The sequence below is a fragment of the Colletotrichum destructivum genome, chromosome 10 (genome assembly GCF_034447905.1).
Source record: "Colletotrichum destructivum chromosome 10, complete sequence".
Classification (NCBI taxonomy): Eukaryota; Fungi; Ascomycota; class Sordariomycetes; order Glomerellales; family Glomerellaceae; genus Colletotrichum; species Colletotrichum destructivum.
In genome coordinates this window covers 731,658-745,262 of record NC_085905.1, presented here as the reverse complement: position 1 = coordinate 745,262, position 13,605 = coordinate 731,658, and the positions used below count along the sequence as shown (strand labels likewise).

General features: G+C 54.4%; 4 protein-coding genes across 4 annotated transcripts; 1 reads left to right on the top strand and 3 right to left on the bottom strand.

The window, feature by feature from the left end:
* The first annotated feature begins 35 nt into the window (after positions 1-35).
* On the top strand, positions 36-2,599 carry CDEST_14516 (Putative N-glycosylation protein EOS1). The gene is made up of 4 exons (XM_062930672.1): positions 36-1,557; positions 1,650-1,705; positions 1,770-1,917; positions 1,994-2,599. Exons 1-4 carry the CDS (start codon positions 1,093-1,095, stop codon positions 2,243-2,245), a joined length of 921 nt encoding a protein of 306 aa, XP_062786723.1. The 5' UTR covers positions 36-1,092; the 3' UTR covers positions 2,246-2,599.
* Positions 2,600-2,705: 106 nt separating this feature from the next.
* CDEST_14515 (Putative SUI1 domain-containing protein) lies at positions 2,706-3,972 on the bottom strand. The gene is made up of 4 exons (XM_062930671.1): positions 3,751-3,972; positions 3,510-3,584; positions 3,275-3,367; positions 2,706-3,216 (listed from the first exon to the last, which is right to left on the bottom strand). Exons 1-4 carry the CDS (start codon positions 3,776-3,778, stop codon positions 3,068-3,070), a joined length of 345 nt encoding a protein of 114 aa, XP_062786722.1. The 5' UTR covers positions 3,779-3,972; the 3' UTR covers positions 2,706-3,067.
* A 1,218-nt stretch (positions 3,973-5,190) lies between these two features.
* CDEST_14514 (Putative intradiol ring-cleavage dioxygenase, catechol dioxygenase) lies at positions 5,191-6,949 on the bottom strand. The gene is made up of 4 exons (XM_062930670.1): positions 6,672-6,949; positions 6,246-6,520; positions 5,683-6,164; positions 5,191-5,557 (listed from the first exon to the last, which is right to left on the bottom strand). The coding sequence occupies exons 2-4, from the start codon at positions 6,474-6,476 to the stop codon at positions 5,284-5,286; spliced, it is 987 nt and encodes a 328-aa protein (XP_062786721.1). The 5' UTR covers positions 6,477-6,520; positions 6,672-6,949; the 3' UTR covers positions 5,191-5,283.
* Positions 6,950-7,703: 754 nt separating this feature from the next.
* CDEST_14513 (uncharacterized protein) lies at positions 7,704-13,415 on the bottom strand (the record flags this gene model as incomplete). Its single annotated transcript, XM_062930669.1, has 5 exons — positions 7,704-8,041; positions 8,092-11,561; positions 11,791-12,322; positions 12,364-13,086; positions 13,136-13,415. The coding sequence occupies 5 exons, from the start codon at positions 13,413-13,415 to the stop codon at positions 7,704-7,706; spliced, it is 5,343 nt and encodes a 1,780-aa protein (XP_062786720.1).
* Positions 13,416-13,605: the final 190 nt, after the last annotated feature.

Genomic DNA, 13,605 nt, shown 5'->3' with positions numbered 1-13,605 from the left:
TCTCTCTTCAAGCCACACAGCCAGAATGTGGCGGGTGGCTCGTCGACTTCTTTGCCAGCCACTAAGCACCTAGGTAATCACAACCCTGCGAATCATTATGTCACCTCGACTATGGGGTTTTCCCGACTCCCTTTTTTAATGACGACGCACGAAGCATGGCGGTCGGTACCTTGCCCAGGTCCGGTTTGGTACTTACCAACCCGGGCAGGTGGTCGGGCACCTGTCACCAGGTCTCGATTTGCATCCGCACCTCTCGAGTTGTGGCTCTCGTGGACAACGCAGCAATCAGTCTATCAGATAACGTCAGTTGGCGAACCTGGAAGGTCGGAAGCACATTGCCTCGCCTGGATTCGGCCTTGACCAGTCTTCCTGTTCCCGCATCACACATAACACCATAGCTCGAGACCCAATGATTCCATCCGTTTAAGCGTGCTCTTTTGGCCGTACATCCTATCCCACGCTCACATTTCGCAATTGACAATTGCGGCACGCGACCTGTTCAATCAACCAACCCTCCTCCCCTCCCCCGGTCGGTTCACTTGATCTCTTCCCGTCCACGCATTCATTCCCTCCCCCCCCCCCTCTCTCTCTCTCTCTCTACGACTCCTCCAATTCTGGGTGCTTGTCATTGTTCTTTGAAAGGTGGAACAAAAGGAGAAGAAACATATCCCTCATCCTCCTCCCTACTCGAAAAAAAAAGAAGGAGACGCTCCAACCAAGACGCACCACCACCACCACCAATACGAAGGCTTCGGACCAGTCCGCCGAGACAAGAAACCAAAACGCTTGAGCTGGCCCTCTCTATCGACCACTAGCCTCCTTGGCCGTTTTCTTCTTTGTAGACCTCACAAGCTTGATTGACTACATTCGTTTAGGCCTCCTCCAAAGCCTGACGTCGGGCCGGCCCATCTCAAAATAGCTTCCTCCCCCCTCCCACTCCAGTTCTTCCATCTCCATCTCCGTCTCCTCCACCTCAATCCTGTCCAGATCCTGATGCCGCGGCCGCCGCTGTCACCTGCAACATCGACAATTTCTCCATCATCGATGGCCGCGCGATCCGCCGCACAACCACCGCTCTACCTCGCAGCTTAGATGGCGCACGCCGCCTCTTCCGACCACCACCATCATCACCACCACAACGGCACCCCGATCCCCCCAAACGGCTACCCACCTCCCCCGGACGCCGACGACAGCCCCCCCTCGTACCCGTCCTACCCACCGGACCTCGCTCTCTCCTCCTCCCTCCTCGAGCCGCGCATCGCTGTTGTTCTCAACGTCCCGAAGCCATGGCGCCCCTGGCTCTTCGCCTGCCGCTTACTTTCCATATTCCCAGCCATCTTCTGGGCCCTGCAGCCCGCCTTGACCTTGCTGGTTCAGATCATCCCCGTCGCCGTCCCCGGCGGTAAGAAGGCCGTCGACGCCGCCGCCGCCTCGGGCGTTGGAGTCGGCGTCGGCGTCGGAGGGTTCGCGGGGAGCACGTGTCCGCCCCCCAATTGGCCTCCCGGACACCCCGAGATACCGTTCCCGTGGACCGAAATGTCCTTAGGACTCATGTGGGTATGGATTACGCCTGCCGTCCGGACGATGGTGGTGGCTTACACCGAGTTGCTGGCATTGCCAAGAGTGACAGAAATGCTGACGGACCTTAGTGCGGAGCTTCTGCGTACCTTTCCTTCTTTTTCATAGACTGCCTGATGTCGCGATGGTTAGTCTTCCCAAAATCGTGTCTTTGCACCTCTCCTGGAACAAACAGGACTAACACCGGTTAGGCTCATCAACTACACCCCGCAAGCGACGATAATCCGCCTTCTGACCATCAACGCCACGAACGCTTTCCTCACCGAGCGCATACTGACCTTCTCCGGCGGCTTCGAGGATCCCAGACTCCTTCTCCCGGGCTGGGTCACCATAGCGACGGTCAGTACCCCCTCCCCTTCCCATCTCTTCGCAGCCCACCGTCCCAGCTTCCATCAACTGACTCTTGATCGCGCAGACCCTTACAATAGCCTACCACATAACCCAGCGGAGCATCAATATCCAAAAGGAGACGTCCACCTCGATCAACATTTTCTCCATCGCCAGCTTCATCAGCATGATCTCCCTCCTCGCCCATCTCCACTACAACGGCTCCGACTACCCCGAGAAGCCCTTCGAGTCCCTCGCTCGCTTGATGCTCGACCAGGCCCGCCGTCTGCCCGGCGAGGCCATCCTGCCTTCGTATCCGCCTTCGCATAGCGAGTTGTAGCGATTATGTGTCCTTTTTTACCTTGTTCCTTTGTGCGAGATGGAGCGTATCTCGCGTGAGGTGTCCGGGAGAGCGAGAAGAGAGCGAACCCGCGATCCAGAGAAGGGGTTGCTCACATTTATTTGGCTGAATTATTTTGATGTATGGAAGATCTGCTTTGAGAAACATAGATACCCACATTCGAGTTATGATGTACTTGCCCCCACCCCTTTTCTTCTTCTTTTTTTCCCCTGGTTCTGGATGAACTTACAATATGAACGGTCTCCAGACTTCGCTGGGTGTCAGCCGGTGGCACTTAGCTAAAAACGAGCTTGCCAAATATTCGGCTCCTGAGTTCTAGTTGTAAGGCTCGATGGAGTTGCACCTCGCATCTCTGCGCGACTGTAACTCAAGCAGTAAACAAGCAGTTACTACAGCCAAGCCCGGTTCCCAGCCGGTTCCTAGTAATACCTGGTCCCTAGATTCACATGGCAGAAGTCATAAAATCACTTGGGGAGATCCGAGCTTGTGACTAAGACGTCAATTTCGTTGACTGTTATATGTGGACCACCCAAACCGTCAAATGAATGTACGGCGAGCCCTGCGATATGCTCGATATCTGCCCATCTCATCATGCGTCGAAGCTGACGCAAGTCGCCCTGTACCTCCACTGACAACCTCTTCCGTCGGTGGAAGGTGTACCGTCCTACTACGTCAAATCGGGCGCCGACACTGAGCGGCGCGGGAGGAGTGGCCTTCTATGCCCTCTCCGTCCTGTAGCCCGGACGTCAACCACGGCCGAGTGGCCTTGATTGGTAGGAACGGCGGCGACCTGCGGCGGGCTTAGAAACCGTGGACCTTGATGCCCTTGGTGTCTAGCCCGAGACCCTCCTTCTTGTTGATGAGGAACTCTTGCACGACCTTGCGCTGGTCACCCTGGAGCTGGATGACCTCGCCCATCTCGCTATCAGCTACGATGGTGCCATTGCAGGCTGGGAAAGTCGTTAGCGATCCGGCGGAACCAGTGAAAGAAAGCGGGACAGAACATACCAAATTGCTTCTTGATGACCTTGAGAATTTTCTTCTGGTCGAATTTCTTTGGAAGACCCTGAACGGTGGTCAGAGTCTTTCGTCCATTGCGCTCTGCGAATTAACATGTTAGCGGTGACTCCGTTGAGTTGTTGGGTCTACGGCGCGTGGGGCACGGCGCACGGCGCGACTCGAGTCGGCACGTGCGGCATTTGTCCGGTTGGGGCCGATGACGTGGGAGGAGGAGCCGACGTACGTTGGATCCGTATATGGATGTAATTCTGAGACTGTTTGGTCTCTCCGGTGTCTTCGTCGGCTTCGGCGAAGGGGTCTGGGACGAGAACGGTCAGCAATCTGAGTGTTACGACATGGCGGTCAACGGCCAAGAGGAGACGTGGCACAGACGACGGGCGGGCAGATGATGTCCAGCATTAAGAAAGTCGACGTCGACAGCAGCGCAAAGGCTAGAAGGGGAATGCAGCAGGGGACGAACATACCGTAGGACTTGAGATTTTCAATTGACATAAACTCGTCTGTTCGGGGGTGACGGTGGGAAATGGGTTTGTTTATGGGACCGAGGGATCAGCGACGGACGGCTTGGACAAGCGGTCTCGCTGTGACGGGCGTTTGAGTCGAGGATAGGAGGTGGTATTCGGTTCGAAGAGCACGAAGGGAGTAGACGAATGCTTCTGGCGGGAAACCAAAGGATGCCTGGTGGTAATATACGTGAGATGGGTGGCGAAGTGATGAAGATGACAAAAGGGCTGTCCGGGCTGGTTTTGTACGTCGGAAGATTTACGGGGGGTGGGCTGGGTTGGGTCTGCAGATCAATGACTGATGAGTGCAAGTTGGGAGAAATGACGGACTCGGTCGGGGGAACAAGGGCAGGGGGGCTACAGGGGAGTAGTCCAGCATGGGAGCAGTCGCCCGCGGTGGCCGGTGGGACTCGGGAGGGAGGCACGAGGGGGCAGGAGCGTGGGCACGGTTCCCCTCCCCTCCCTGCAGTCGTGGATGCTTGGTACCTAACGTAGGTACTTACCACCTCAGAGCCAGTGGGAACCGCCGCCTGCTGACCACCTCACTGCCACTCTCGAGTCGAGTCGCTGCAGCGGTGCCAGTGCGTGCTGGCCTGATTGCGAGAGATAAGGCAGGAACTTACTTTTGGCCATTCGCCGACCCGAAGAGTCGATGACTACCTGTCATTTCGCCTGTATTGGGAGGGAGCCAGCCAAGCACAGTCAGTCATCGCCCCGCCACTCACCACTTCGCATGCTCCCCATCATCCATCATCCATCATCCCAAGACTCCTCCTATCCACGGTGTCCGTACACGACAGTCCGAGTCCAATGTCCCAGTCACACCTCGCGTAGTCACCAGCACGGCTCCATCCATCGGTTGTCTGGCTAGGCTCGTCCAGCCCACCACCCCCTGTGTCGCCCATCACAGCTCGCAGCAGACCATGGCTACTTACGGTTTAGTCGATGCCATAAACAATGTGAACCACGCTTCGTATCTCGGCTTCTTGCGCTACCCCACGCCCAGGTAGCCTCTCCCAGGTCTCTACCCACAAGATCGCTATGGCCGAAGCCTTCCCGGTACACCTGGCCAAGGTCCCTCCTCAGTTCCCATTTGCCTAAGCCCATATCTTTGGGCTGAGACATGGGCAATCATCTGACAGGAACACCCCGGCAGACCACGCTCCCAAGCGAAGCACATCATTGTTTGTCCGCTTTCGTTATATCTGCAGCGCGACCTGTCCCTCCTCGTTGCATCATCAGTGGTCCGTCAGCCATCTGCCCCCAGCCGGCCCGGACTGCCGCCCGCTACCCACTTCGGCGTATCCGCATCCAGACCCCTATGACTGCTACCGTATGCGGCTCTCCACAGTTGGCTGGCTTTCCGCCCACAGCGTGCGATCCGGTGCTGCAATCTGGTCTGCGTTCCTCGAATCATCATTCGTATTCTTTTCCGCGAGATGATGCGGTCAAGGTCCCATCGCTACCGCTAGTCAACAGACCCAAAACTACACATCAATCCAGCTCAGGCACAGGCAAGTGGTCCACGAGCTTCAAATGCGTCAAACCCAGCTTTTTCAGTGCCTCGACGGCGTTCCGGTCCCGCAGCTCCTCCGTCTCCTTCTTCGAGACCAACACAAAGTCCTGCTTCAGCAACCAGCTGCCCTCCTTGACCTTGTACTCCTCTGCCGTCACTTTGTCCACCTTGTCGAGGTCCACCACGAGGCTCTTCTTGACGCCAAATACGGCATCTGATTTTTCATACGGGTCTCCTCGAATGTAGAGTGCGCTAGCTCACCTCGTCAGCCATATCGGTCCAGTATACTCAAGCTCCTCCCCCCCTCCTAGCATCACGACATACGTGAGCGCCGTAGCTTCTTCGGCCATCGGCGACCACCTTGGGGTAAGACCTACGTGATCAAGTGATCCCAACCCTCCTTCTGGAACATGAAGTGCAGATGTGCCGGCCGCCAGCAATGACGACCCAGCAGCTGCAATAGTTTACCGACTGGCCCGTCGTGTGGGATCGGATAGCTCACAGGCTTGATCCCTTGGAAGAAGAACCGGCCGTCTTTGTCCGAAATCATGACGCAACGCTCGCTTGCCTCTGTTCTCTCCTCATGCTGCACGTCGTAGTGTCCACTGCTATCCGTCTCCCAGATATCAATCTTGACCCCGGCAACGGGGTTACCCTGTCGATCCTTGACGGTGCAAATCACCAGCAGCGGCTCGCCCTCGGGATCTCCAGACATGTTTGCACCGTTCTGCAGCGTCGGCGCGTCATGTGTGTGGAAGGGACCCAGAACCGAGCCCTCGGTCGAGTCAGACGGCTTGGGGTGATTGATGCTGTCGACCAACAACGAGAGGCCCAGAATGTCGGAGAGAAGGATGAACTCCTAGTTCGATAAGTCAGTGTCTTTTTCTACATTCTGCGCATCTCCCTCACGTTCTCATAACGGCGTCATCATTCAACTTACATGTCGCACATCGCTGCTAATCTGCCCACACCCGACAAGGAAATTAAGGGCCGCCATCCACTCATCGGTGCTCAGCCGCGTCTCCCTCGCGAAGTCGTGGAGGTGCGTGACCAACCGCTCCATGAGATACTTGAGGCGCGCATCGCTGCTTTGCGAGTTGATACGGACCGTGTTCGGCGTGATGTTGTCGATCGTGAGATCCAAAAGTTCAGGTGTGTTTTCGGCCGCCATTATTAACTGTCGTTCCAAAGCGGACCTGTTCGTCTTTCTACCTTCTTTTCAATGGCCGTCAGTCGACAGGAGATGCTTGACTTGTCTGCTTTAATAAGAGCCTCAAGTGTCTCTGGCAAGTCTCCTTTCTCAGAGGCAGACCCTCTTTATGTAATGCTCTGTAATCACCGACCTCTGGGTGGGTTGTATACGTACAAGCGCCGGCCAGGTCCGTGTGCTTCTGGCAAAAGACGGCCAGCCAACGAATGACTAGCCGCGGCGTACAATTCTTGGTTCTCGTACGGGCAAGTAGCGGATGTACGCGAATTGCCTTTTTTGATTCTCAGGAATTCAAAGAAGCCACGACGAAAAGTTTCAAGGCCAGTCTGGTTGATCCGGCGTTCACCAAGAGACTACGGCATGAAATCAAGGTCGTCACAGGGGCCGACAGCTATCCCCTCCAACGCACAGTCCTCAGCGAGGGTCTGCGGGGGTTTGACGTGGTGAGTGTTTTGCCCCGCCCCCGCAGCCACCGTTCACAGGTGGATGATGGAGGGGTAGACTCCATGGCCCGAGCGCCTCGCGGGTCCCTCTTCGGGACTTGTGGAAAGAGAGAAGGCGGTTGTGTAAGCGGCCATCGGGTTTGGGCCCGGCCGGGGAGTTGATAGGTCCCCCTCCGATCGTGAAACATCCCACTCCGATCTGCCGGGCAAAGACATCTAGCCTCGCAGCTGACCGCAGCGAGAGTGGAGTAATGCCATGACCCGCGGTTCGTTTATGAACCAAGGATTCGAGACCTCTCATGGTCACTTACGCGCTTACCTATTAGATCAAGTTGGCTACATGATATTTAAACCAGTGACGGTCATGCCATTCGTGGAGTACGTTGGAGGGTTGATGGCGCTACTAAAACGAACGAACGATACCAATTCCATAAGAGACTGCAGGTCAAACACGTGATTGCCGCAAGCAAGTCACCAGCCCATTCACGATTCATCAGAAGACCTCTCGTTTCATGAATTCAGCTGCCGTAAACTCCAGCCCGCCTTACATCGGATTGCGTTGCAGAGCAGACTGTGATATTGATACATGTTGGCCATTCCATCAGCAGACGTGGCTCAGATGAGAGACAGAGGAACAGAAAAAGCAAGCCGGGAATCTCTCGTCCCTAATTGAGAACATATGATTCCTCAAAAGCAAGTTCTGTAACGGTAAAGATAAGCCCGCGTCCATTAATCGCGGACACCGTCACATATCACTATTCGCCCTTAGGGATGACAGGCGGTCGGAGTGTCTCTTCCAACGAGCCCACCAGGCGCCATTTTCCTTGGGATCCATAGGCTTATTGACTGATCCGTCGCCCGTCTCCGGGCTGGACTCGTCGTGATGCCGGAAAACCGGGCCAAGACCCCCCCAAGGGTAGGCTGAGTTGAACGGCAAGGGAGCGTCAGTGATTGTGGTCGTCGGCGTGCCGACCACAAAGTTGCTCACAGCAGGAAGCCCACTATTTCCTCTGTTGGGATCACCCAGACGGCTCATTTTTGATGTGATAAAGGTAGTCACGGATCCCGGGGGGGAGGATGTTCCTGTGAAAGGTTAGAACATTGCACCGCGAATTTGAGGGCACTCATCCTACGGTTGGTCAAGATGAAAGAAGTCCATGTGCTCTTGAATCCAGCTGCCGAAGTAGTGGTGTTCTTCCACTTCGATGGACATGATGTGCTTGCTGACAAGATTGTACCATTCGCAGAAGGTGGATAAACCAGTGTCGGATTAGCGCTAGCCGTCGCGGAAGTAATGAGAACACTTCTAGTAACAATTTGAGTAATGGTGCCGTTGGTTATGGTGACGGTATGGCAAGGAGTGTAAGTGACAGATGGAAGGCCTGTTGAATCGGTTATAGTTGGCTGGTCTGAGATGGTAAACGACGGAAGCGGCCCTAGACGCGAATCAGTGACAGACGAAGAGACTCTGGAAACAGGAACGAATGTTTCTGTAGGAACTGTTGGTGCGGTTCCCGAGAGAGTTCGAGTAGAGATTGACGATGAGATAGATGAAGGCGTAGATACAGGCAATATGGACACAGAATGAAAGATGGTTCCTGAGAGCGTCCAGGTGAGGTGTGTGGTTGGAACTGCACCAGCAATGGTGGTCGAGTTGGCAAACGGAGGCACAGATGTGAAGGGCTTTGAGTCAGTTGCGGAGATGTTGGTGAGGATTCCTGTTACAGCCGAAGAAATCGTCGGCAGCCTCGAGATCGTACTGTTAAAGATGGATTGGGTCGACATTGCTCTCGAGAGGACACTTGAGTCGCTCGCGTTGGGCGAAGTTGTCGCAAACATCGTGCCAGATGAAAGTGTCGAACCGCCAGTGGCAGACAACGTGCTTGAAGAAGTCGTGTTCAGCCACTGGCTCCAAGTCGAGCTAATGACCGTGGGACTGAAGAATGGGCCACCTGTTCCGGATGATGTCCTGGTGACCCCCGTACCAACGAGTGTGCCTGTTGGGCTTTGACCCACGGTGCCATTGGAGGTTGGAAACGGCGGGGATATGACCGAAGAGGGGATGATCGTGACGATCTCAGTAATACTCCCATTAGACCTAGTAATTGTAAGATTGGAAACAACAGAGCCCGACGCAGTAGTGGACACGTTGACTGTCGGTCCTGGAATAACTGTGGAATGTCCCGTTGGAAATGACGGCGGGATCGTGATTAAAGGAGCGCCGGTGGGAGTTTCAACGGGCTCTCTGGTTTGAAATACTGTTCCTGAAGCAGTAGGTGATACCGCAGTGCCGCTTCCTGTCGGACCGGACATCAGTGTTGAGTTTGTAGTTGGGAAAGGTGGCAGTGTGGGGGAAGCAGGCGGACCGGTGACACTGCCGAACAACGTGCTGGGAAACCCCGTTAGTGTCGAGATAAGAGTAAAAGCGCTGTTAGATATTGTGAGGGTTCCCATGCGTGTAGAGTTTGCAGTTGGAAATGGCGGCAGGATGGTTGAAAGAGATGAGCTGACTGTGATTCCTCCGGTCTCTGACATCGCAGCGGAAAGTGGAATACTTGAGGTGCTGATTCCTGTGGGCCCAGGTATCAGAGTCAAGTTTCCAGTAGGGAAAGGTGACGCCAGAGTTCTGGAAGCCTTGGCAGATGTGTGAGAAAAGGTTCCGTTTGCAGTTAAGGTCTGCAGAACCGTACCATTAATGGTCAACGACGGAACAGCGGTGATGCTGATTAGGGACGTCCCTGTTGGCTGCAAAGTGATTGTTACTCCTCCAGTCACAATAATGACAGATGCAGTCAAGACACCTGTTGAGGGCCTGGAGGTCACGTTGGTCCAAGGGAACGATGTCGAAACCGACTTGGTGATGTCTGTTCCAACGATCACAGACGAGGGAATGACAGGGATTGATAATGTGCCTGTGATCGAGGCCGTCGTGGAGTTGTGTGTAGGCCATGGCGGGAAGATGGGGGTAGAAGTCGAGGACGCAGTCCCTGATGTGACGGTATCTGTTGACGATATGACTGATCCTGTCGCCCAAATTGAAGTTGTGGAATTAGAGACTGGCCAAGGAGGCAAGCTGACAGAAGTTTGTTTTGAAAGAGACATCCTGTTTGAGGTCGATGGGTCGCTGGAGAGATTGGTCGCTGTCCAAGTGGCGTTAGCACTTGCAGTCCACGTTGAGTTAGGCAGCTGTGGAGTGGTGGGCATGGTGACGGGGACACTGATTAGCGACAAGGTCCAAGAGCTGTTCCATGCCGATGTGGTAGCTACTGTGCTCGCTGCAGGCGGATTTGAAGGGTCCGCTGTGGATGTAATCCTAAATGTTGAGTTCCGTGGAGCCGTGAGACTGGTACTGCTGAGTGTAGCTGTTGCCGGAGGTCGAATCGACGAAGTGATGTTCAGTGCAGGATAAGTGACTGTAACACTGGACCTGTTGGACGTCGAGGGAAGGGGTTCTGTTGCGGACGGTGCTTCACTGACAGAGCCAATGGTACCAATCGGCCAAAATGTCGAGTTGGCAGGGAAAGGAGGCACAGAAGTGACGATGATGCTCGTTCTAATAAAAGAACCCGTTCCTGTTATGACAAGAGTCGACGTGGGCAAGACCACTGTGACGACATGGGATGATACCGAGCCACCGATGACCCTGGTTATCGTCAAAGGATCCGATGTTCCAAAAGTAACGACGGAACCGGTTGCATTGACGGTAGTTACCGATGGACCGAGGGAGGAAGCATTCGACAACGGCAACCCAGTGAGAGTGTGGGAGCTCGGGAATCCGGTTCCTGTCAAGCTAACACTAATTGTGTTGGGTATAGACCAAGGCGTCGGATTCCCGGTGCCCAGAAGTGTTGAATTGATCCCACTGGCGAAGACGCTGCTCGTCATCTTCGATGTTGACCACGGTGCACTATCCGTTCCGCTTGGAGCCATTGTAGCAGATCCTGTTCCAAACATCGTCGTAGCAAACACCGTCGCTTGGTGGGTAGTAACGATAGTTGAGTTTGGCAAAGGAAACGGCATGGCCGTTTGCGAGCCCGATGTGACTGGTAAAGAAATGGGAGAAGATATCGCAACACTGATCGAAGTGAAGGTCGGTGTATCTGATGCATTCCAAGTAGTCGTTGAGGTTGTCGAGGAGCTGAAAGCAGGGCTTTGCAAGCCATTCGACGTACTGCTTCCTGCAGTTGCAGCACCAGTGGTTGGGAATAGTGTTGGCAGGCTTGAGATCCCGGACGACGTAGACGTGATTTTCCACGTATTGTTCCAAGCGGATGAAGTGATTTCGGTTGTCTGCGCCGGTGTTGATGAGCTAATGAAAGCTGAGTGCGAGCTGGAAGCGTCCGGAGCCCACGATTCTGTTAGTGTAGCGATAGACACACCCGTACCGATAGTTGTCTGACTGCCAATTGCAGTGGGACTCTGTGCTGTACTATTCCACCCCGATGTGGCCTGTGGAGTACGGGTGAGCGTTGACACGATGATCAATCCATTGGAGCTGAGAGTTATTAGGACAGTTGGGTCTGCTTCAACTGAGCTCGCGGGGACCGAAGGGGTTGAGGAAGAGGGCAGCGACGAAGTTGAATTAGGTGGGTATCCTTGCGAGCTACTGAATGGTGTAAGAGACACAAGGCTTGAAGAGACTCCGGTAGACACTGTTATATTCGTCCAGATGGATGAAACAGTTGCTGTGGGAATGGGAGTTGTCGAGTCTGTGTCTATGGTCAACGACGGCAGGGTGCTTCCACTCGACCCTATGGAGGATGTAGATTGGATCGCAGTTGAATTTGGCGCGGGGAATGGCGAGCTGCTTGGCAAAAAGGACGACGTCTCACTTGCACTGGAGACAATGGATGCAGTTCCAACAACAATGAAAGTCGTGTTGGATGCGGTAAGTATCCGAGTTGATTGAACCAGGGATGTGTTGAAGCCGGTTGAAGGGGCTAGTGTTTCCGTCTGGCCTGAGGACCAAGATGTATGAATTGAGGTGATCGGAAGAGAAGTCAGGTTTCCGGGAAGGCTTCGTGACAGTAACGTGGATGGAATTGGCGCAGTGAGCATAGTGGAGTTCCATGTCGACCACGGCGTTTCCACGGGCTGCGTCATTGTTCCAGGCCGACTGGGAAAGACCGTGGCTGGCAAAGTGAAAGTTCCGGTCGACGTTACACCAGAGAAAGATGGGGTGGTAGAACCAGTGCCCGGCAATGTTTGCGCCAATGAATTGGAAATCAAAGGTGGCAACCGAGTTGAAGAGACTGATGCCGACGTGTTTTGCGAAACGGGCATCGTCTGGCTCGACCCAGTGAGTACAATGGACGCTGTCGAAACAGTATCGATGCTGGAGGAGTTCACAGTGGTAGTCGTAGACTGGACTAAGCTCGTTGTGGTAGGATTGAACGAGGTGGTACTATTCCGTGATACTTCAAAAGAAGTATGGGAGGCTTCTGTCTCAGTGATGCTAGCAAGGGTACCAGATTCGGTATCCATCGATGATGGGACTGGCTGGGTTACGGTCAGTGACACAGTGACTGAACCGACAGTTGACAGAATGATGCTACTGCTCGAAAAGGCGCTACTGATAGTGAAAGTGATGTCGGTACTCGTGGCGAGGGTCCCAAAAGAGTTTGCAGACGAGATTGACTGACTTGGGTCCCGTATGAGAGAAGTTGTCTGGTTGAGTCCGCTTGAAGTTGCTGGGATGGTTAGACTGCTTGACGGTCCTGGCGGTGGAGGCCTCGACACCGGTGGCTCATCCACCACTGATGAAGAGGTAATTGTGGTGGACTGGCTAGTGGTAGCAGGGGTATTTCCAGTCACAGAACCAGTTGAAACACTGGCAGCCGAGCTTGAAGACGAGGACGAGGTGTTGGCAGGGGGCCAAAGAGTAGAAATCGTCGCGGACGATGACCAAGTTCCCGAGGTGACTGTACTGAGCGACTCAGTCAATGTGATGAAGGAGCTACCGCTCGAGATGGAGAGTCCTCCATTGGTTGAGTTAGGGTAATAGACAATGACAGTATTAGAGACAGTGACGGTAGCTCCAGAAGAGTCGGTAGAGCCGGTCGTGGCAGAACCAGAGACGCCCGGAGTACCGGTGATGCTAGCAACTGAGATGTTCTTGGTGTAAGACGCTACTGTTTGTCAGTTAGAGAGCATTGACACAGGGTTCAGTCGACAAACCTTCGCTGCCGGAGGCAAGAGAAGTCGCGGTCGACGACAGCTGCTCAGCGTACGTGGTCGGCGGAGACGGAGGATACGAGTATCCATAGTCGTAGCTTACGAATACATTGGGATCCTGGGGGCTCCTAGCGTTGTTATTGAAGCTAAAAACAGCAGGAGACCGCTGGACTTTGGTGCGCTGTCCTGGTTTGCCGGCATCGGCACCGGCCGCGATGACCTGGACGGACGACAGCAGCACGACTACCGATGCAAGGCTGACGGTGAGAGTCGAGGCTCTCATAGTTGAAGGCTTCAATCCAGGAAACGTCAGTTCGAGAACCTCGGCTTGCGCATAAAAGGAATCCAGCAAGCAACTGACCTGAATGCGCCGGCTAATTTAAGGGGTCACTAGGGGACGGGGATTTGGACGGGGTATTTAAATGGACGAAAGTCTCCCCTTCACGGAAATAACGAATGCGTACCGGGACACT

Bases quoted from the DNA above. Each gene is read 5' to 3' on its own strand.
- CDEST_14516 (XM_062930672.1), top strand. From the start codon at position 1,093: ATGGCGCACGCCGCCTCTTCCGACCACCACCATCATCACCACCACAAC. The intron at 1,558-1,649 runs GTATGGATTACG...GACGGACCTTAG, and splicing joins TGTCCTTAGGACTCATGTGG to TGCGGAGCTTCTGCGTACCT. The intron at 1,918-1,993 runs GTCAGTACCCCC...TTGATCGCGCAG, and splicing joins GCTGGGTCACCATAGCGACG to ACCCTTACAATAGCCTACCA.
- CDEST_14514 (XM_062930670.1), bottom strand. From the start codon at position 6,476: ATGGCGGCCGAAAACACACCTGAACTTTTGGATCTCACGATCGACAAC. The intron at 6,165-6,245 runs GTAAGTTGAATG...TTATCGAACTAG, and splicing joins TTAGCAGCGATGTGCGACAT to GAGTTCATCCTTCTCTCCGA. The intron at 5,558-5,682 runs GTAGGTCTTACC...GAGGTGAGCTAG, and splicing joins GGTTGGGATCACTTGATCAC to CGCACTCTACATTCGAGGAG.
- CDEST_14515 (XM_062930671.1), bottom strand. From the start codon at position 3,778: ATGTCAATTGAAAATCTCAAGTCCTACG. The intron at 3,585-3,750 runs GTATGTTCGTCC...TTCTCGTCCCAG, and splicing joins TGAAAATCTCAAGTCCTACG to ACCCCTTCGCCGAAGCCGAC. The intron at 3,217-3,274 runs GTATGTTCTGTC...CGACTTTCCCAG, and splicing joins GGTCATCAAGAAGCAATTTG to CCTGCAATGGCACCATCGTA.